Source organism: Pyxicephalus adspersus, chromosome 1 (assembly GCF_032062135.1).
Source record: "Pyxicephalus adspersus chromosome 1, UCB_Pads_2.0, whole genome shotgun sequence".
NCBI classification, from domain to species: Eukaryota; Metazoa; Chordata; class Amphibia; order Anura; family Pyxicephalidae; genus Pyxicephalus; species Pyxicephalus adspersus.
Genome location: NC_092858.1, coordinates 87828046 through 87851372, shown reverse-complemented (window position 1 = coordinate 87851372; position 23327 = coordinate 87828046). Strand labels below are relative to the sequence as shown.

Below are 23327 nucleotides of genomic sequence, written 5' to 3'. Positions count from 1 at the left end.
TATTAGCTCACTGTGTATAGTTCTGTTACTATATCACACTTCTTGTTCAGTAAAAGATTTAACACTTCATATTGAGAGTCCATCATGCCAGTCTGAAGGGAGCTTAGGTGCGTGTATTGCTTTTACACTGAGAAGGAGTTTAGTAAACATTGCTTTCTTACGTTACTCTCTAGATTTATGGAGCAGCTCTAACATTTTATTTTTCTGCTTTTCCTTCGAGACAATGGTCACAAATCGCATTTTAGTGGTGACTCTAATAATAATAATAATATTAATTAAAAAAAAACTCAAAAGGGTTTAACGCTTCTTGACTTTTAAAAAATGTCTGTAGATTCATACCTTAATGGATTGTGGACAAGATTAAATTGTATTTAGATCTGCAGAACCTTGGCACTGATGTATAATTACCATTATTTATTAGCTTTTAGTCTGTGTGAACCTAGCTGCACACTGTACACAAGTGTCTTAATTCTGAATTTGAGTCCTGCTTTCTGTTGTCTCCCCTTTTTAAATATTGGGAGTTGGTTCACCTATGTCAGAGTTGGCTTGTGGTGCTAATTGCAGAGTGCAATATAGAAAAGAAATGTCAAAGCTTCACAGATTGATATGTAAAGTTTGCTAGTTGGCTCATAACTGGTTCCCCTTGTGTGTTACTGTTCCTGTACTAATGTCTGGGGCAATCAGGGTTACAAAGGAAAAAAAAATATTATTTTTAGAAGCATTTCTAAGTGTCTCTCTTTTTTTGATAGAAGGAAATATTCAGCAACTTCTAATGGAGTATGTGAAGAAGAAACATCTGACAAAATTCCATCCTGGGATTTTGTGGAAGCTACCCAACGAACAACGTGTATCTGTTCAAGGTAAGATAATTCAGATATTCAATAGAATTTATCATTCATTTATATCTATAAATAGTATTTTAGTTTATAGAATTTTTTTTTGTTTGGAGATACCATGTCGTTTAATTTTGTGCAATATTGGTTACCATCGAAGACCTCTTTTTATATGTTTGATTCAAGTGATTTATTATCTAGATAGCAATTGATTTTTTTTAATCAAGGTTGTATAAGACCTTTTTGCATCATTTGCAACAAATGAGCATGTTTACCAAGGTCTTGAGCTTTTGAAAGTCTTACTAAGGTGGGACAATTTTTGAAGGTAAAGAAGTTCTTCAAAAATAGCTTTTTGTAAAACTTCAAGAACTTTAAAGAGTTGTAATACGAAGATAAATATATGTAGCAGAGGGAAAATTTAGAGTAGTACACTTGATTTATTGAAATAAATTCTGCAACATATTTAGAATTTGAAATTTTTCATTAAATAGGAATAATAACACAACACAATATCTAATTAACTGATAACTAATTAATCTGTTCTGTTGCTGGCGATTGACGACCAGGCTTTTGCTAAGGTCTTGCTAATAACAGTAAAGTTAAAAAGCAATGACACGTGTAGATGGACTTTAGTTTGCAAAACCTACTTCAAGCAGATGAAATGCAAATCGGTGGGAAGTCAAACACATGTCAAATGCTCCAGTCTGTGATTTTTCAATGATCTCAGAAGCATCCAAAACCGATGTTATCTACACATGCCTTTAGGAGTTTAAACCTGTTGTTTCTACTTATTTAGGTTTGAGAAGGGCTTCTTAGCAATGTTGGAGGAATACAGTTAATTTTTGCTTTTACAATTTACAGGCACAAAAACCTTAAACCGAGAAATTCAGGTCAACAAGGACAGGTTACTCCTGCAGGGCCCCAGCAGCAAGCAGCTCAAAAGCACAAGACTAATGAAAAGCAGGAAAAGGGTGATAAGCCTCAGAAGCGCCCACTGACTCCTTTTCATCATCGAGTACCTCTTTTTGATGATGTTGGCATTGAGACAGACACTGCAAACCAGAGACTTGGTATTCGGTCCCAAGACAGTAGAGGACGTTTTTCAAACATTCGACCCACCGATGTAGCAAAAACACCGCAGTTGCATGGCAATGAAATGAGCAATTCACCCCAACCTCCTCCCTTGAGTCCACACCCTTGTGAGGGTCTTGATGATGGTGGGGAGCCTATAAAAAACCCATCAACGCCACAGAGTCAACATTTTTATCAAATGCCAACCCCAGATCCATTAAACCCAGCAAAAGCAATAGATGAAAGAATAGATGGCTTACCCCAAACCTTTGCTCCAGCTTTCACTGAAGTCCTGGAGCCAACAGTATATGTTGGCACTGCAGTTCATCTGGAGGAACAGGAAGCAGACAATACCTGGATGTATTACAAACTCCCAAAGAGAAAAGATTCAGAGTTTGCTCCTCCATCACTTCCAAATGATAAGCTTAAAGATGATGCTTTTGGTCAGTCTGGGAAGGAAAACAATACTTCAGTTACAGAGTGAGTATTTTCTTTTAAGTATGAATGTCTGTCTGGAATCAATGCTTTTCACTTGAAGAGAAATTCCTCATGTGCCCACCGTAGATCTGAGATTTGGTTTAGTGACTGAAAATATTGAGTGGTGGTGGTGCAAATGTAAGCCTAATACTAAGTATAACTCATGCATTTAGCTTTTTTTCTTCTCGCTTAAAGCAAGCCTGGTATACCTTTTATTTATTATTTTATTAAATTTATAAGCAACAACTAGTGGCAGGCACTTAGTCTGCATGTTGAGTATTTTTTTCAGTTAAAGAATGTCAGGTGCCCAGAATGTCCAAGTACACTGCCTTCCTGATGATGGGTTGCAGTCTCCTCTTAGAAAGCACATTACTGCCTTCTAGTTGTTTTCTCCTGTCTAATTTAAAAGGTATATGGTCCTCCATAAGCTAGCAAGGAGAATGATGGATGTCTCCTACAACTTTTTGCACATTTATTTTTTATTTTTATTTTTAGTCATTTGTTTTACAAATGTTTGGTTTGTTCTTTCCAGCATGTTTTGCTTTACTTTTTCACATGAGTAAAACTCTGAATCTACTTTGTGTGGTGCTGTTGTGCAAACCAGACAGCACTAGGTATGGCAGCCTGCAAATTTTCCTTTATTGGTTAAATGTTGAACTTCTGGATGACAAGGTTCTGATACTTTTACCAGGATGCATCAGGATAAGCCCCATCACTATACAGACACTCTTGGCAGCCTTATTAACCAATAAGGAATAGAAGGTAGTAGGAAAAGGTAGTCGGCTATGGCACCATCAGAAAGGGCTGAAGCTTTGCCTGTGAGATTGGCCATGATGGCATGCATTGTTTGTAAAGTTGTTGCAGAAATATGTAAGGCACTTTTTGGTGCCAGCACAAAAATGAGTTGCAGGGTTTGGTTTCTATTTCCTCCCAAAGGGTCTCATTAACAGTAGGTATTTGCTTAGAGATAGACAAATGTAACACTTTAATGTGAAGCATTTTCAAGCAAGGTATGGGGTGATGCAGTAAAAATATGAAAGAATACTTGTTTGATTGAGTTAGTGTATGTAAGCCTTACCAATGACCACATCATATTTGCTCTCTGTTGCCTTTTTTAAAAATTTGCATTGAAATGGTTTTGTTATACCCGTCTGGCAGGATCAACAGAGGGTTTTTACACACTTCAACCTCTAGAGTAATATGTGAAACCATATTATTGCTTCAAGTTGTCTGGAGGGGAGTTCCTTAAACTTTGAAAACACTACTGGATCATCATGGTGCTCTCAAATTTTAGCAATGGCATCATTATTTAATACTGAGAGTCTAGATGTTTTGCCCTCCTCTGGAATCCTCGGTGCCAACAAGAAATAAGAGAAATGTTCCACCTGGCACTAGACACTAATATTTGTCACTCTTTATGGATTTCCCATGTCTTTTCTCTTTTTGTGTTTTTCTGAAAAAAGCAAAGATTGTCCCACTCGCCAGTATGAGAAAGGACACAATCATGCATTACCCTTTTGATTAGCACCATAAGCAAAAACAAAGGCAGGATGAAAATATTATAAAATAATAAATATCTGTGTCTAGAGGGTATGGTAAGGGTCCTCCTATGGCTTGTATGAATCTGGATCTCTTGTTCCTTGACTATAAGCAGAACTTGGGCCTCCAGACCAAAGTAGAACCCCCAAACTCCATACATCCTGGGGATCACAAGGTGAATATAAAGGGGGAGGGAATGAAAAAAGCCACTAAATTAAGGCTGGTTTACTGAAATATGTATTCTAAGTTTGATGTCTGGTTTATGTACCCTTAAAAAATAAACATGACATTAGGAAAATACTTGTGCTGCTTATACTGTCAGGCTGTCCTTTTGGTTGATTGTCCAACAAGCAATTTCTCTTTTACTTAACCTTTGTTCTGGGTCAGTGTCCTAATAAAATGACATGCCAGACAAGGAATTAGAATTTTCTTTAAGAGTATAGCAATGAATTTTTAGATGGTGTGTTTTACATAGGTAAATGTTTTTTTGTATATTGAAATAATTTTAATCATTTTGTTATTAAAGTTCATAATTGTTTTAATAATCTTCTGAATTCACAGCATACAATTTATAATACTGGTGTCCATTTTTGTCCTGTATGTAAATCTAAATTTAAAAATCTTTTTATTACAAAGAAGGTTTTCTTCCTAAAAACCACATTGTGTTCTAGCTAGCATTAATGGCGAGCTTTTGGTTGTCTTTTGATTTGCTGGTAAAAGAGATAAGATAACTCATGAGAAACAGATTTTCAAGTAAAATAACTTTTTTTGCATTCTTAATTGGCAAAACTGGAAAATGCGTTTATTGCATTGCTTTGTAAGGTTTCACAGCCAGGCTAAATTCTTGATTTGTCTACCCCTACTTTTTAGGTTAATGGTGCACTGTAAAAAAACACTGAAGATTTCTGAAGATTTGCTCCAAAAGTATCAAAGCAAAAACCAGTATATACCAACAACCGTATTAGACAGTGAGCAAGAAACTGATCCCTATGCGTTTGTGGATGGTGATGTAGAATTTGTCTTCGATGCTAAAAAAGAAAGGCAGGCCAATGAAAGAGAAGTAGGGAAAAAACACAAGGTTGGTTTTATTTGTTTACACTTGCATGCTCACTAAAAGGATATTAACACGGGACAAAACATATTTCCTTTAGACTGGTAACCTTTTTGCTAATCCACAACTTCTAATAATGAAATAAAAATTACAATCTTTTGTCCGCTTGCCTCACAGAACTGTTCATAGTGTTGCAGCTATAAGATATTAATGTTTTTCATGACCCAGATTTTGGAAGATGTAACACGTGGTGGTTTCAGTTTAAAGCTGCTTCCTTCTCTGACTGCCACATTCTTTTACTGACTTGACAATGAGAATTTCAGTTCAGTGTAAAGAATTTGAATGGTTTTCCCTGTTTCTTGAGTCTTGGCAGTTCTTTTTCCTCCTGCAGCCTTTGGGTTCCCTTGCATCCATGTATTATATAAGGATGTGCGTGGGAACCTGCTCTGCCCTTTCAGCCTAACAAGTTGTCTTTTGTTAATCATCACAGACATTTATGTGGGGTGTGGTTGATCACTCACAATGAATTATTCTCCTCCCCTTTGCAGCAATTTTAGTGAAGTATCTGATTGCATTGGCATGCTTGTAGCTTTTCTGCTTGCAGAGGGAGTTATTTGTAAATGTGTGCATTTGCTTTTCTGTATAGAATGCCTCTGTAAGGTGCCTTTTCTTTTAACCAATGTGATTAAAAAACTCATAAGGAGTAAATGGCAAATGTGTAGCCGTTCTGTGTGTTTTGCTTATGACTGAAGACTAGTCTACAGCAGTCTGTGTTCAGTATTTTAGACCTACTCCCTAATCCCCTAATGTTTTGATTGATGTTTGGGTTATGCTCATTTTCAGTATTCTTAATCCTTCATTTCTCTTTATAGGCTGATGACATGTCAAATGTTGCAGTATTACCTCAAGGAGAGGATGCTATGTCATTATTTAGCCCAGCAGTTAAACAAGGTTTGTGCTACAAGTGATCTGTTTAAAAACAATAGAAAGATCAGTGTGTTAACTTGAGGACTGCTTACATTTAAAACACTTCGGGAGTGGGTTGCAGGTACTTCCAGGTGTCTGCACCTATTTGGTTTCCAGATATTTGTCCCTATATGCTCCAAAATTTGGGGATTTTTGTTAAGTAAAAGTTGACACTTGACAAGAAACTAGCATATATTTTGCTGTATTTATAGACAAAATCGCCTAACTGCCTTTTTTTTAAAAATATAAATAAGTGCACTATGTGTGAGGACACATAGCGAGACAATCCCCCCAGTGAGTAGAAAGCTTGAAACCTAATGCCCCCAATCTAAAAGATAAATGTGGAACATCTGGTCAAAATTTTTAGTTATTAAAAATTGGTGTATCTTTTATAGGCATTTCACTCACAATAAATGAATATATACTTGTGCTAGGTCAGAGAAACATAAAGTTTGGAATTTCTTTGGACTTCCCTAATCTGCTTGCTTTCTTAGTTCATAAATCAGAAAATATGGAAGCCACTGGTTCAATCTCGCAGAACAGCAACTAGCTTTACCTAACTTTTAGAATGATCACAGCAATGGCTACCCAAGTTTTTGCTGTTATGTTGTTTAGTTGCAGGAATGACTATTTTTATTTAATTACCTAAATAAAAAAAGTCCATACTATATTCCAGTTATATCGAGACATCTTGTTTATGTATGTGATGTTTGTAATGTTTATTATCTCTGGTCATTTGCAGAATCTCAGCCATCGTCTGCTCATGCCAGGACAGCGTCAACCAGTCTCTTTCATGAAACTGACCTTGTTGTTTCCTACACTGATCTGGATAACCTTTTCAATTCTGATGAAGATGAGCTTGCGGTATGTAACTTAACACAAACTATATTTTCAGTTCCTATTTTATTATTGTTTTTGGGCTCAAGCTTAGACCATTGCGTACATGTTTTTTTGGATGACATGGTTTTCCATTTCATTTTTTTAAAATCTGATTTTTGTGAAATAGGTTTATAAGGTTTCCCAATTCTATTTCAGCCTGGATTAAAAAGGGCCCAGAACACGGATGACAAGAACAGTAGCAAGGACCCAAAATCTGTAAACCTAGACCCTTTGTCCTGCATAAGTAAGTCCTTTATATTTTGCATTAGGAATCAACCTAATTATATTCTGTATAAACTGAATAATACTTTATCCATATGGCAGAGCATTTTTTTGTACATCTCAGGGGACGCAAGGGGGAGATTGTTCATTTGAGTGGTCATATAACATGCTCATTTTTGGTTTTTAATTGCTTAGTGTTCACTGTGTTCTCTCAGTCCCCCTGTTGTATATGGAAGCAAAGCCCTGCCTGGCAATGTCTACAACTATCAGCCCGAAACCCTTTTTTTTAATTGTAATTTTATTACACATTTACAGACAAACTAAATGGGTGTTGTAAATGCTGAAAAACGGCATTCCTGTTATTATTTTAGTTGTAAAATCTTTAAGTCATTTAAAAATCCATGTGAAATTGCTTTTTTTTTGATAATTCTCTTTACTTTCATGACCCAATACTTGTTGGTTTCTGAAAATATAAGCCTTTCAGGAAACAAAGATGTTTGAACTGGCAGGATAATGAACCCAGTTGAACACTGGGTGCTCAGGATAAAAAGGGAAGATAAAAAAAAAAATTATATTTGCAAGCTTGTTTTACAATGCTTTGTTGCTTTACACATATGCAACAAAATCAAAGTGCCTTGATTATTCTGTAGACTTGGGTTACATAGAAAAATGTGAGCAACATCAGTTCAGCACTGTAGGCAGCTGGTGTGATATTTTGAACATATCCATTTCTAATTCCTGTGTTGTTTAAATTATTTATACTAAATTGTTTTCTAGGTACAGCTGATCTTCATAAAATGTATCCTACTCCACCATCTTTGGAGCAGCACTTCATGGGTTTCTCTCCTATGAACATGAACAGCAAGGAATATAACATGGACTCCACACCTGGGGCAACAACCCTTGATGGAATAACTGCCCAATTTAAGATAGAAGTTGAAGAGGGATTCTGCAGCCCAAAACACACTGAAATAAAGGTAATCTAGGCACACAATCAATGTTTGCACTGATTAAACAGCTAATGTATACTTCCATTTATACTGTCAATAGGGTTCATTCTAAAAGCCTGTTAAGCACAGGAAAAAATGCCCATTGACAGTAGCCCGTTACAAGTCCAAGCCTTTAGTGGTCGCGACCTGCAAAAAGTTGGGCACCACTAATTTAAGTCTATATTGGACATGTGATGTCTTTTCACCAATAACACAACCGTACTTGCCTGATTGGAATCTTCTGTAGAATGTACATTTTTAGCATACCTTGGTGTCAGAATTCATTCAATTTGGCTGTGCATTAGCTGGAGTTAGGTAATGCCAGTATTGGCCAATCAGGATGTCTGAAGATCCTGAACCCAGAAGAGGACTGGGTGAAGATTTTGGAGGGAGCTAAGGGAATCAAGTTTATAGCCCCTTAGATTGACCTTATTATACCATAATGCAGGTGTTAGAACTAGTTTGCTGTTCCAGGAAACTCATTATTTTTTTTTTTTTGCTGACAGGATTTCTCATTCGTGTACAGACCAGAGACTTGTCAAGTGATGGTGGGTTGTTCCATGTTTGCCCCTCTAAAGGCTCTTCCCAGTCAGTGTTTGCCACCCATCAAGGTGCCAGATGAGTGCATTTACCGTCCAAGTTGGACTGTTGGAAAATTGGACCTTCTTCCTCCTGTACCTGCGATGCCCTTTATTAAAGATGGGTAAGGTTCTTAACAATTCATATTTGACTAGGTGTCCTAGTTAGTTTCACTATATTTGTAAATTATGATTTTATGACCATAATTTTGTCTGTTAATCATTCACTTTTACATATGGAAAAAAAATATTTGTTATTTTAAATGGCATTTTTTGTTTCTTGCAGGAATATTTCTAGTGTCAGCAGTGCAGTTGATCAAGAGTACGTTCAGACATATACACCGCAAACTCATACACCGTTTGGAATGTCTAACAGTGCCCCACCAAGCAATGGTGGAGCAGGTATCCTTCCTTCTCCTGCAACGCCCCGCTTTTCTGCTCCAACTCCAAGGACTCCACGAACACCACGTACTCCAAGAGCAGGTGGTGGTCCAGCTAGTGTTCAGGGATCCGTCAAATATGAAAACTCTGATTTGTATTCTCCAGCCTCAACACCATCAACCTGCAGACCGTTGAACTCTGTAGAGCCTGCCACTGTACCATCAATCCCAGAGGCCCACAGCCTTTATGTTAACCTCATCCTTTCAGAGTCTGTGATGAATCTTTTCAAGGATTGCAATTTTGATAGCTGCTGTATCTGTGTCTGCAACATGAACATTAAAGGAGCAGATGTTGGAGTGTATATTCCTGATCCTGCCCAGGAAGTACAGTATCGCTGTACATGTGGCTTTAGTGCGGTAATGAATCGTAAATTTGGCAACAATTCAGGATTGTTTTTGGAGGATGAGCTGGATATTATTGGGCGACACACGGATTGTGGTAAGGAAGTGGAGAAGCGTTTTGAGGCCCTAAGAACTGCAGGAACAGAAAACACTGGGCTAAGGGATCCTGAAAAAATGCCTGATGAGTTGATACTACTGCTCCATGATCAATGCACTAATTTATTCTCTCCATTTGGGATTATGGATCAAGAGCCAGTAACCAAAACCAGCATTGTGAGCTACACGTCACGTGTGGAAGAACAGGACTGTTGCAATGATTGCTTCTTGGCACTGGAACATGGACGACAGTTTATGGATAACATGTCAGGAGGCCGGGTTGATGAAGCACTTGTGAGAAGTTCTTGCCTACATAGTTGGTCTAAAAGAAATGGTGAGTGTGTCAATTATATTACATTGCTTGTCTGGTATTAGTATTTGTCATATTGAACAATGGTTATGGGAGATGGGGAGTTATGAAAGTACACCCAAACTGAAGAGGTTCTATGACTTCTACAGACTTGGCTGGGGGCTGCAGTAGTAAAATGAGCTTTTGTTCAGTATATCTGATTGCATATGTCATTGCTGGTGTGATGTCATTGCGTTTCTGATTATAATCATTAACACGATCAGCTTAAATTTGAGGTAAATGCCGCTGCAGACACCCATTTTTTACCAAATGTTGCAATACTTGCATAATATGGCAAACATACCTGTCAGCGTCCCCTTCCAGGGCTTCAATATCATCTTTTCCATGTCTTCACCCATCAGTGTATTTCCAAACGGTCTTCTTGGATCTCCTGTTAACATAATGCATCCCCATGATTATTTTCATGGTCTTCCTAGTAAATATATAAAGCTATTACCAGGCCAGATTTAGAGGAGACAGATTTTCTCTGGATTGTTGCAGCTTAGCGGTGTTCCGTTTAAATTGGTTTGCTTGTCACTTAAGCGACCATTTCTTTTTATATGAATGCTTCACACTTTACACTAAATGTGCATGGATACTACATGTTAAATAGTAGGTTAGGTTGAAAAAAGATCATCAAGTTCAACCACTAGGGAAATAAACATATCCCAGATATAAAACCCTATGGACATAGTTGGTCCAGAGGAAGGCAAAAAAAGAAACCCTGGTACAATTTGCTTCAACGGGGAGAAAAATTTCCTTCCTGATTCCATGAGGCAATCGGATGTTCCCTGGATCAACAGTCTCTGGTATCTTTAAATCCCTAATAACCAAATATTATATTCTGTGCTTCTAGAAAAATATCCAGCCCTTTCAATCTATAGTAGTTGCTGAAACTTCTTCCTGAGGGATCCTATTCTACATTTTGAGTGAAGAATCCCGTCCTTATCCGGAGCTTAAACTTCTTTTCCTCCAGACGCAAAAAGTGCCCTCTAGTTCTATGTAATGATCTCAAAGTGAATAATGGGGAAGGGAGTTCTCTGTATGGACCATTTATATATTTATGGAGGGTGATCATATCCCCCCTTATATGTCTCTTCTCAAGGGAGAATAAATTCAGTTCAGCTAATCTCTCCTCATAGCGGAGCTCCTCCATTCCTTTTAATAATTTATTTTCCCTTCTCTGCACTCTCCCCAATTCCACAATGTCCTTTTTGTGAACTGGTGCTCAAAACTGGACTGCAAATTCCAGATTTGGTCTGACCAATGCTTGGTACAGGGGCAGGATAATGTCTCCATCTCTGCAGTCTATTCCTCTTTTAATACATGAAATTATTTTACTAGCTTTAGGTAATGCAGCTTGGCACTGCATGCTGTTATTAAGTCTGTTTTTTCTATCTGTGCTAGTAGTTGATTTTCTATTTCTTCCTTAGCATTGGGGGACCTATAGCAGACTCGAATCATTAATTGTGTGTAATTCAACCCCCCATTGAACTCTACCCATAATGCCTTAACCTCATCGCTTGTTCCATCCACAGTTTCTTCTTTCACATTAACTTTCAGACCACTTCTTACATACAGACAGACGCCACCACCCTTTCGTTTAATTCTATCTTAGTGGTCGCCAACCGGTGGTCTGAGGCTCTGGCCGGTGCGTGTCAGGAGGGAGGACCCCGCTGGTGAGACTCACCAGCCAGAGCCGCAGACCATGTTCCCTGTACAGATCCCAGACTCAGAAGTGGGTGAGTTGTCTCTGGACACAATCCGCCTACTCTCCCATCGCAGGCTCAGATCCGAGATGAGAGAGTAGGGAAGTTTCTTCCACATGTGCGGTCCGGAGCTGGTAATTTTAGTGGTCCGCCGGTCTGTAAAGGTTGGCGACCACTGGAATAGAACACATACAAAATGTTTGATAACACTACTCATTTGGAGTGAACACGTCCTATCACTACCAAAAATATCTGGAAGAACCCTAAATAAAACACTATAGGCCTGATTTAATAAAGCTCTCCAAGACTGGAAAAGATAGACTATCATGAGTGAACCTGGGTGATCCTAGAGACCTGTAATAACTTTGATACTTGTAGCAGGCTTAAAAAAAAATAAAATTAAAACTCACGCTCAATTAAAATGACTGCAAGGTAATGGCATTATTTAGAAATGTTGTCCCTTCTTCATGGTGATTATTTGAAGGTGGAAACATCGTGTTTTAGAGGTGCATTCTTTCTGGAAGGGCTGGGGCACTTCATAAAATGGCATGGCATCACAAGGAAAAAATGTTATGTAGATCTACTGTAGCAACACCTCAAAGATGTTGACGCAGAGTTACAAATAAGTCTTCTAAATGGACAATGAGCTCCAAGCATACCTCTAAAGTTGGAGCAAAACAGCTTGGGGACAAAAAAGGTCAAGGTATTTGAGTCACAAAGTCCTGACTTCAATCCTGTTTAGACATTTTGTGGGCAGAACTCAAAAAAAAAAATGATGTGCAAGCAAAAAGTCCTAAGAATCTCCCCTAGTTATACAAATCCTTCTGAAGGAATGGGCGAATTTATTGTAAGAAGCTTGTGGGAGGACATTACTTTTCCCCTGTAAAGATATCTTAATTGATATGCCAAGTTTGTTTTGTTTTTGGAACGTAGGACCTAAAGTCTCCCTACCTAAACTTTTTCCTTCTTCCTTGTAGCTATAGACTCGAGCAAACAGTGTTCCCAAGACATCCTGCGCATGCTTCTTTTGTTGCAACCTATTCTGCAGGATGCAGTTCAGAAAAAACGGACTGTCCGATCATGGGGTGTGCAAGGGCCATTAACGTGGCAACAGTTTCACAAAATGGCTGGCCGTGGGTCCTATGGTAAGAAAGCTGTTTTTATGATGTAAAACAGGATATGTTTGACATAATTCTTATTTTCAACCTGTAATAGAACTAAGTGTTCTTTAAATGTGGAAACATTTGTCATACAAGTTTGCCTTTAACCAGGACTCCAGACAAAATGAAGAGCTTTGTAATCATTAAAATAGCCACATAGCAGCTTTTGTGTGTGTGTATATAGATATATATTATAATATCTGCTTCAAGATTGCAAAAATCATTAAAAAAAAATTGATATTCAAATAAAAGCTTTAAATGACTTTGGACTTTGTTTTCTTAGGAACCGATGAATCTCCAGAACCACTGCCAATTCCTACCTTTCTGGTAGGATACGACTATGATTTTCTGGTGCTTTCTCCATTCGCTTTGCCTTACTGGGAAAGGCTGATGCTGGAGCCATATGGATCTCAACGGGACATTGCATATGTAGTGGTTTGCCCAGAAAACGAGGCTCTCCTAAATGGAGCCAAAAGCTTTTTTCGGGATCTCACTGCAATGTATGAGGTAAGAAAAAATGCACCCAATAACTTCTGTTTACAATGTAGCAGCAATTTTAGTTTTGGATACAGTAGTGAAGAATGAAACCCCCTGCCAATCTATTTTATGCTGTTTGTCTTAGGTCATGCTGTCCTTGAAGACATTTCTCTAAATTTTGTGTTCCAGAGATCATGCAGGGTGAGGGGATTTCAATGATTTGACATTTGTCTGAAAATGACAAACGTCTTTATTGGTTTTTCCCGTTCATTCTAGGGGCAACCATAAAATTTTAGATTTTGACTTCCTCGATTTCTGCTGGTGACCACTGTCACCAAAAATAGAAGAGTTATTCTCCCCAACAGGAGCAATACATTTGGGATGGTCTAAACCTTCTCCACTCTATCCAACATTAAAAGGGTTTTTCCTTGAGATGTACTTTAATTGCTGTAGTGTATGAATGTGCGTTTGTGCATATTTACACACAAACGTTCATTAGCATGGTTTTATTTTGATGGCTATAAAATATTTTTCTTATTGCTAATTAATAATGGTAAGTTTATGTTTAGTCTTGTAGGCTTGGACAGCATCGTGCAATTTCCAAACAACTGACAGATGGCATCATGCGAGTTGGGGCCACTTCAGCAAAAAAAGTTTCAGAAAAATCAGTTACAGAATGGTTTTCTCAGGCAGCTAACGGAAGCAATGAATCCTTTACCAAACTGCGACTGTATGCTCAAGTCTGCAAATATGAACTAGGTATGGGGTTTTGCTTTAATGTTTTCATTTCATACTATTCCATTTTTCAAATTTAATAAACCTTAAATTCTACACACTGTACATTTTACCTATCTATACAAATTTGTTTTACTGCTTTTGTTTACTAAACAGACTAATTTTATTTTCTCTGTTTAGGTCCATACCTTGCCTCCCAACCACTGGACAGCTCTTTACTCTGCCAGCCCAACCATGCACCTGCTGTTACCCAGGCATCATCCTCTCAGCCTCCTCCACCAGCAAACACTGGTAACCCAAGCACTCCTTCCTCCTTGACCCCAGCTTCAACAAATAACTCATCAGCAGCAACGCCAAACAATAATACATTGCCCTCTGCAACTGCCCCAGGTCTCTCTGCTCCTACAACTGTGGCTAACTCCATACCTGGAAACAAAAGCAGCAGCTTTCCTCCCTATGGGAGCATGAATAATAGCAGCAGCTCAATCCCAGCACCAGTAAGCTCTGTCCAGAACAATCAAGCGGGGCAGCAGCAGCCACAAAACCTGCAGCAAACCACTGGAGTGTCGAGTGAACAGGCTGCTGCTGCAGCAGCAGCTGCATCTGAGGTTACAGAAAGGTAATCCACTAATTGCTTTTCACACTAGTTTGTCTGATTTGGTACACTTTTAGCTGTGGTATAACTTAGATGGTTTCTTGTTGGTATTAGGCATTTCCCTTGTCAAATTAGAGGGCTTATGCTAAATAATAAATATTCCGTTATCCAATAATTCATTATGTATGTATTATCATTTTTTGCAGTACCATGGACCGTGATAAAGTTGGAGTGCCAACAGATGGGGAATCTCATGCTATTACCTATCCACCAGCCATTGTGGTGTATATTGTTGATCCTTTCAGTTATGAAAACGATGAGAGCTCAGGTGCATCCAGTGTCTATACTTTAGGGCTTCTTCGGTGCTTTCTTGAATTATTGAACACTCTCCCTCCACACCTTCGCAATACAGTTTCTGTACAGGTATTTACTTTTCATGTATTCTGAAGCTAAAAATGTTCTACAGGGGTCAAACATTTACCAGGGCCTAGTGATGCAGAAAGTTTTTTTTTTTTAAACTAAATATTTGACAGCCATTTCACAAGGCTGTCTTTTCATGTGTTAAGGAGGTTAACCCCTTTTATAACTAAAGCTACATTACTGCTGCCTCCTTGCCACATAACACAAGTTTGAAGAGTGAGAAAGCTGGTGGCTTGGGACTATCAAAGTGTATAAAGATGTGCACCCTTTTTTTCACATTTTCAGATTGTTCCATGTCAGTATCTTCTGCAACCAGTAAGACGTGAAGACCGTCAGAACTACAGCCAGCATTTGAAGTCACTAGCTTTTTCAGTGTTTACACAGTGCCGAAGACCACTTCCATATTCAACAAATGTGAAAACACTAACTGGATTTGGACCAGGGCTTGCCATTGAAAATGCCCTGAAGAGCCCAGAAGTAAGTGTTGTTTCTTAAATGTTTTAAGGGCTGTATAGCCCGTATCTATTGGGTTGCTTTTAATGTTCTTTTGTGATAGCTCCAAGTGTTTCCCTACCTTCTGAAGTGTTTGCTGTTCCCACTTTAAATACATCCTCAAAATATGAAAAATAAAGCTTGGAGAGTGGTAATTTATTTTATGGGCTGTAAAAGCTGTACACAACTGGGATGGGTCTGCATATATTTCTGGGAAATGTAAGCATGTGGTAATTTTACCTTTTGACAATTTACAAACAATCTTGCAAACCACCAACATAAAAAGATATGCTTTGGATGGCCAGTAAATAAACGTTTGCTTCTCAACCTCTGTCTTTGTCAGGAGGAATTAAAGCAAACCTAGGATAAAACTAAACATAGGTTTGTCTAGTTGTTATATGGTTTTAAAACTAAAGAATCTTGATTTATTTCTGATGTTACTAGCTGTATGCCATCTTACCATGACCGAGGTGTTCTCCTAAATTACAGTTGTTACAGTAAAATTTAGGTGATTTTATTAACTTTACAATTTTTTCCCCCCACTCTTGTTAGAGACCAGATTGTATTCGACTTTACACACCACCTTTTATTCTGGCACCAGTTAAAGACAAGCAGACGGAACTTGGAGAAACATTTGGAGAGGCTGGTCAAAAATATAATGTTCTTTTCCTTGGATACTGCCTGTCTCATGATCAGAAATGGCTTCTGGCTTCCTGCACAGACCTCTATGGAGAGCTGTTGGAAACATGCATCATAAATATTGATGTTCCGAATCGGTAAGAATTTTGTTACAGGTCCAGATCTTCTGTATAACCTCTGATGAGCTTTAAACTCAAATTCATATCTTTGTTTGAATTTACAGAGCTCGAAGGAAAAAGGGCTCTGCCCGTCGCAGTGGCCTTCAAAAGTTATGGGAATGGTGCCAAGGACTTGTACAAATGAGTTCTTTGCCATGGAGGGTAGTCATTGGTCGCTTGGGAAGGATAGGGCATGGAGAGCTGAAAGGTATGTTGTGATGCAATGCACAACCATTTGTGTTATACAAAGTAAACTGTACAGTTGTCTGTAATGTGTACTAATATATTTGTTACTGTCCTGTGCTCATCCTTTGTATTGATTTTTCCTATAACAAAAAAAAAAATCCTAAAAAAAATAAATGTATGCTGTAAAATTATCATTCATATTACTTGGTTAATGTCCAGCTTAGCGTAGTGGGAAAAGGTTAGAATCCCTATTTAATGTACAGCGCTGCGTAATATGTTGGCGCTATATAAATCCTGTTTATTAATAATAATAATAATAATAATAATAATCTCTATAGCTGGGGAGCTTCTAGGGAGATTTATCCTCATTCTTCATGACAACACTTTATCAGGCAGGAAAATTTGGGTATTCTTCAACAGCAACAGACTAATATATAATATTTTTTGGGTAAAGGAAAAATACCCCCTCCACTTTTAGGTCAGATATAATTGTCAGGACAGGGAGAGAAATAAAACATTTCCCCTATGTAGTCTGATGGCAAAAAAATGACCCAACCATAGTATCTGTACCAATTCTTCCCAATTCCTTCTCAATTATGTTATGTTTTTATATTTAGCTTGAAATACTTTCTAGTCTGTTGTTACCAAATACATTATCTGTCACATCTGGGTGACTGCACATGGATAGCTTTTCAAAGCGGTGTGCCTGGATATGCAGTTTCTTCTTGAATCCAATGGGTTGGGTATTTGGCCCTACATTCTGTACTTATTGGCAAAGTCATGGTCTGAGCCTTAAAAGTGGAGCCATCTATTTAGGAAGTGCTTCCATCTCCAGATAGCCCAGGCTGCTTAAACTGAAAACTGACCAAACAATGCAGTATTATGGAAGTTTTATGCACCTCAATTTCTCTTTATTTTATATGCTTATCATTGACTAACATATATTTAAAAAAAAAATAAACTTTTAATTTTACAGATTGGAGTTGTTTATTGAGTCGCCGCAATCTTCAATCTCTGAGCAAGAGGTTAAAGGATACATGCAGGATGTGTGGTATATCGGCAGCAGACTCTCCCAGCATACTTAGTGCTTGTTTGGTGGCAATGGAACCACAGGGGTCATTTGTGATCATGCCAGGTATATTCCATTATATTTGCTTCCCTTTTTTTTTGTCCCTTTTTAAACTCTTATTTGCCCGATTCAGTCATAACCAAATTTACTGACGAGCCCAAATTTTTTGGCTTTGCAGATTCTGTATCGACCGGTTCTGTGTTTGGTAGGAGCACCACATTAACTATGACTTCTCAACTTAACACCCCTCAAGATACATCATGTACACATATCTTGGTTTTCCCTACATCTGCATTTGTACAAGTGGCATCAGCAAGCAACACAAACGAGAATCTTTTCAGTTCAACAAACGGTAAGTGCTGGTGTGTGGTTGATGTTTAATAACATCTTAAAACATTGCAAAAAAAGATATTTAGTCAGTTTACTTAAAATATATTTTAAAAATAAAAACATTTTTCTCAGGTGTTTTTAAAATATTAATGTATACTAGCTAATGAAATAAGTAATTATAGGTAATTTCCCTTATTTAAATAGTCTCCACAATGTCAATTTAAAGTTGTTTATTAATCAATGGTTTTACATCTGGGTTTACCTTAGTTATTCAAGGACAGGCTAGGACCTACTTTAGGATAGAGAAATCCCACTTGGCTCCTTGCACCTGGCACCTCTTAAAAGAGCCAGCTTCTGCAGATTTCACAGCTGGTGACATTGACCAGTACTGGTACTGCTCAATGCCGCCCCTCTTCATGCTTTGTGCTGCTGGGATAAGCTATTGTGCAGTGGCTTCATGAGGAAGCAGTAATCACTGCACACTGCCAGTGTGAACCTGGCCTTATTTTATATTATTTTTTAGCATGTATGTGTGGTATATAGTGTGTATATATATATAATTTTTTTTTTTCTCTTTGTTTTGAAGATGGAACCGATGGCATGGGAATTTTTGATGTACTAGAGACGCCCGATGACTTGGATCCAGATATTATTAACATATTTCCTGCATCACCCAGTGGCTCTCCAATCCATTCCCCCGGATCCCATTATCCTCATGGAGGCGATGTTGGCAAGGTAAAATGGTTGATAAAATGTGGTGAATTTTTGACAAACTGCAGTAAGAATGTTTTAAAGGTTTTACAAGCTCTCTCTGGAGTTAAACACTTGTTATAATGGATAGAAATCGCTATTTAGCCCGCATAACCCCCCAAAAATGTCAAATCTAGTAATCTTTACACATCTACTGACCTGAAGCAGCTTACAACTGTGTGGTGATTTGGGAAATCTTTCACTGTATTTGGGATACACTTAAATTTGCAGGTCCACATTCACCGCCAGCTTTTTACTCTAGAAGTGTGAATAGATTTTGTGGATTATGCTTTAATAGATATTAGCAAATGCAATCATACATAGCATATTAGGTTTATTAATTTCTCTTGTTCCTCAGGTTTTTCAATCCTTTACATTCCAGGGTCAAGGTACTGATCGACTGCTGTCCACAGAATCGCATGATGAGGTGACTAACATCTTGCAGCAACCCTTGGCACTTGGTTACTTTGTTTCTACTGCCAAAGCTGGTCCACTACCTGACTGGTTTTGGTCAGCATGTCCTCAAGCACAAAATCAGTGCCCACTGTTTCTTAAGGTAAATATGTGTATTCATTTTGCAATGTCCCCAGGGTTGTGAAAGAGCGTGTATGAGTCAAACTGGGATGAATGGAAGTGTTTCTACTGCATTGGCACCCACAGACCTAATAATCAATGGTAAACATAACATTGTGAGCGCCCATGTGTGTTAGACTGTCACCACTTGGCTCACATATGGTAGAGAGCATTAGTCCTGTAAAGGGAAGTTCTTTCACAAAGCAAAATAAACTTTAATTGGGTCTATTGTTTCCGAAATATCGTTTGTCAAATATTTCCCTTGTTAAACACGTGAAGCACTAGCAATACACAAACATTTTTTTCCTAAGTTGGCAGAGCATCCCTTTTCTAGGAAGTTTGTATTTGCTCCTCAAGCACACTGGGAACCCAAATATATTGGATGCTGGTTTTTTTTTAATAGGTATGTGCAACCATTTAGCGGTACATGGTTTGTAATCATGTTTTAGGCCAGGCATATCCAAAGTCCAGCCAAGGGCCAATGGCGGCCCGTGTTCAGATTTCCACCGGCCTGTGTTCAGACTTCCACCGGCCCACAGCCTCTGTCATAAAATCAATTTTATGCGGCCCGCCGGCACTGTTGACAAAAGTAAAAAAAAAAATACACGCATCCGAAATCTATTTTATATTTCATTAGAGTTGATCAACCGCCTTGCAATTATCGGCCCGCTACTCAGCGGGCATAATCTGCAGCATGGAAGTCCCCATGTGTGCACAGTGAATCCCTTATATCATTGTAGTGGTCGTAAGCTGTGCAGGACCCGCATGGACCACGCCCACTCTGATTCCAAGAACGTGTTTGCACAGAGCCCGCACTGACATTGGACTCTGCACAGGAATCCCTCCCGTGTGCTGTGCGGGACCCTCGCAGACCTTCCCGACACTAACCCTGAGTAGTGCTGAATGGTCTGCCTCCACACATTTTCACCTCACCAAATCTGGCCCTCTTTGCAAAAATTTTGGACACCCCTGTTTTGGGCGAATGGAGTAAAGCAGATCAGTTATGTTCGGTAATGCACTGCACATGTAGTATGTACCGATTTGCTCTTCTCCATTGCATGGGAATATTCTGGTTTGAAAAAGTTTATATTTAACTTTTTTTCTCTTTTTTTTTTTTTTTTTTTTTTAAAGGCCTCTCTGCACCTCCATGTGCCTTCAGTGCAATCAGATGAGTTGTTACACAGCAAACACTCACACCCACTGGATTCAAATCAGACTTCAGATGTCCTCAGGTGAGAGAATGGACATTTTCAAAGATCTTTTTGTTGCATTAGGTTGTGGATAAATATAATGGTATTCCTACCCAGTCTTTTTACATACAGTAGTGTGTACAAGTAATATATGGCATATTTAGGTAATTTTAGCACGATTGCATCAGCATATCTCTTAGCACAAAGCAATGTTTGAAAAACTTAAGTGAATGGTAACTCTACATTTCTGTCTTTTAAAGTGACAAATTTAACAGGTTGTAGTAGAATTTTGGCATAGTTCTTGTTCTATGCCGCTCATCCTAAATCTGTTGACAGTGTTAGAATTTTGTGGAAGGGTCATGCAGAGGATAACCCAGCTACTACTTTGTGGGCTCCTTTTAGCTTGCACTGTCAACAGTGTCTTTGGCAAAGGCTTGCTGGTGGATGCCATTGAAGTTATGGCTTAAGTGTTTTTTGAAGCCATTACTACTCAATGGGAACACTGTCAGACTTCTGCTGTGGCTGCTGGCATCAAGTCTTACGGAGCTTGCTCCATAAAGTCTACTTGTGGTGTGCTATTAAAAATCTGTCAGGGAAAACCCATATCTGATAAAATATCTCCTATACTACACTTTCCTGGCATCCTGATTTTATAGGTGAGGTTTCATTTTTGTCTTGCTCTCACATCACTTTCAGTGGTTTCTCCCACTGCATTGTACATCAGTTGAGTATATGAATTGGTGGCATGAACCATGAGTAATGGGGTTCACCCATCCAACCAGAGAATTCTTGCAGCAGATATAGATATATATTATATATAATCATCTGATCATTTTTTTCAACACTAAAGTGTTGGGATGTTGAGTTTTAACAGTTTTGGTATACTAATTTTTTTTTTAATTTAAATTATTAATATTTCAGGTTTGTTCTGGAACAGTATAATGCCCTCTCCTGGCTAACCTGTGATCCTGCAACTCAAGACAGGCGGTCGTGTCTGCCGGTTCATTTTGTGGTGCTGAACCAGTTGTATAACATTATCATGAATATGCTGTGACATTCACTAAGAAAGCTGCAAGGAACACACGGCTTTTATTACATTACAGGACTCATTTTTTCTTTGAAGCCACTCGGTGTACAACATTGGCAGGATTTACACCAGACTGGATTGTTACCAAAAAAACAACAAAACCCCACCTCCTGTGTTTGGATAATTGATTTATAACACCAAGCCAGTTCAGCTTTTGAGAGTCTCATGGAACACTTCTAATCATCTCCTGTCTCCGTTTTTGTGAGGGAAGATCCTTTGTCGACATCCTGTGAATGGAAGACACCAAATATCCTTGGAAGCAATGATGTGTTTCATCTTTTGACTTTTAAACATCATGAAGATGTTGTGTGGATTATAAAACCTATTATCAATATACAGAAAATGCCTGCATCTCTTATTTATTGTAAGTTTTTAAATGTATAAATTGTCTTATATTTCTTAACCTTTTATAAAAATGAAAAAAACTTTTTTTTTTTTTTTGTTCCTAGAAGGTTTATACCGCCTTCTTGCTTTAAAGCAATTGGTTTAAAATATATGTACTCGTCTTAATTAAAAGTTGCAGTAGGTTGCTTTTAGAGTATTATTTTTTTGTAAGGGGGTGGTTGACAATAAAAATTTGTATTGTTTGATGTACAGTAAATAGGGGGGGAGGGGATAGGAAGGATAATGTCCATACCATTGTGTGTGTGGGGGATTTACAGCTAAGCTGTAGCAACAGAGTACTTGTACAGTAATGATATACACTGTGTTTATAGCATTTGGAAAAAAAGGTACCGGGTCTTTAAAAAAAAAAAAAAAAAGATTTTATAATCACACCTCAACAAACCCTAATGGCAATATATCATTGAATGTTGTAGGTGGTTTAACCTGTAGTGACAAAATAAACGATTCACTTTCATTTTTGTAATTTGGTCCAGGGCTCTGGCTGTATTTCTTAGAGTTGTTGCTACAAACAAAAAAAAGCATTACTTTGTATGATAAAAAAACTCAATTGTGCTTTACTCACCCCCCAGATTCTACAGATTGTATGTAGTTCGATTTCAGTGGCCGGATAGCATTACTGCAAACACATTTTCCCAGAAGGGCTTGTGTTGTATGGAATTACAAGCAGTCGTTCTGGGGCTCAGTAAGTGGTGTTAGGGTGCCGTGTAAATAGACTTACACATTGTTTGTATGATAGGATTCCTCAGTTTTGTTATATCAATTTTTGATCTTTTAAAGCTTGTATTATCTATTCACAAATATCTGGAAATAAGTGAATTGTATTCTGAAAACCTCACTTTTTTTCTAAAGTTTGTAAATACAGAGTATTTACCTTTAACACTCATAGTTACATGGAGGAATCCTGTTTGCATTTTGCGCGCGCGCGTGTGTGTGTATATATATACATAGATATATATATATATATATATATATAAATATATAAATTTAAATAAAATATTTAAGAAATATCAATTTTGTTTAAAATTAAACACTTGGTGACAAAAGCTTTCAGACATTCTTTCAAAACCGTGCAATCAAAGAGTATTTTACTTCAGAAATCTTTATATTTTTTATTTTTATTTGTTTCCTAAAAGGTAATTTGAATGCCTCGGGAAGTAAGTTGGCATTTCTCTTACTTGGTTAAGATTTCTGTGGGATAAAGATGTTTTCTGATGTGTTGGAAATTTTCAAGTCTGTAATTAAATCAGTCATATTTTTATTCATATTTTGTATGGAATGCTTGCTATTATTTGACTTTTAATCAGCACTAACATAACGTTTGCACTTTATTGTCACAGAATGAAAATATTACTAAATGTGGAAAGTGGCGCCTATACATCACAACTCTGGTAAAGCGGCCTCTAGTCTGCTCAGTTTATTTGGCCACCCTCAGCAGTCTTTGCTGACCAGCTTGTTCTTAAGCTTGAACAGTCCAAATTCTGTGTTGGAAAACTCGTCATATGATATATGTGCACATGTTC

At 37.9% G+C, this 23327-nt stretch overlaps 1 protein-coding gene across 2 annotated transcripts in view; it reads left to right on the top strand.

The window, feature by feature from the left end:
* The window catches only part of MED13 (mediator complex subunit 13), a 48152-nt gene extending 25081 nt beyond the window's left edge, over nt 1–23071 (top strand). The window contains exons 8-30 of one of the 2 annotated variants that reach the window (XM_072417263.1): nt 750–860; nt 1695–2384; nt 4791–4998; nt 5844–5922; nt 6680–6801; nt 6973–7060; nt 7816–8015; nt 8534–8730; nt 8892–9817; nt 12519–12686; nt 12985–13208; nt 13748–13937; nt 14094–14532; nt 14715–14931; nt 15214–15405; nt 15973–16196; nt 16283–16425; nt 17380–17538; nt 17651–17824; nt 18389–18537; nt 18935–19108; nt 20257–20357; nt 21237–23071. In XM_072417263.1, coding sequence (XP_072273364.1) covers nt 750–860; nt 1695–2384; nt 4791–4998; nt 5844–5922; nt 6680–6801; nt 6973–7060; nt 7816–8015; nt 8534–8730; nt 8892–9817; nt 12519–12686; nt 12985–13208; nt 13748–13937; nt 14094–14532; nt 14715–14931; nt 15214–15405; nt 15973–16196; nt 16283–16425; nt 17380–17538; nt 17651–17824; nt 18389–18537; nt 18935–19108; nt 20257–20357; nt 21237–21369 — 5308 coding nt within the window. In that variant the 3' untranslated portion in view covers nt 21370–23071. Of the gene's footprint in view, nt 1–749; nt 861–1694; nt 2385–4790; nt 4999–5843; nt 5923–6679; nt 6802–6972; nt 7061–7815; nt 8016–8533; nt 8731–8891; nt 9818–12518; nt 12687–12984; nt 13209–13747; nt 13938–14093; nt 14533–14714; nt 14932–15213; nt 15406–15972; nt 16197–16282; nt 16426–17379; nt 17539–17650; nt 17825–18388; nt 18538–18910; nt 19109–20256; nt 20358–21236 lie in introns of both variants that reach the window. The other variant, XM_072417254.1, reaches the window with a different exon arrangement.
* The last annotated feature ends 256 nt before the right edge of the window (nt 23072–23327 follow it).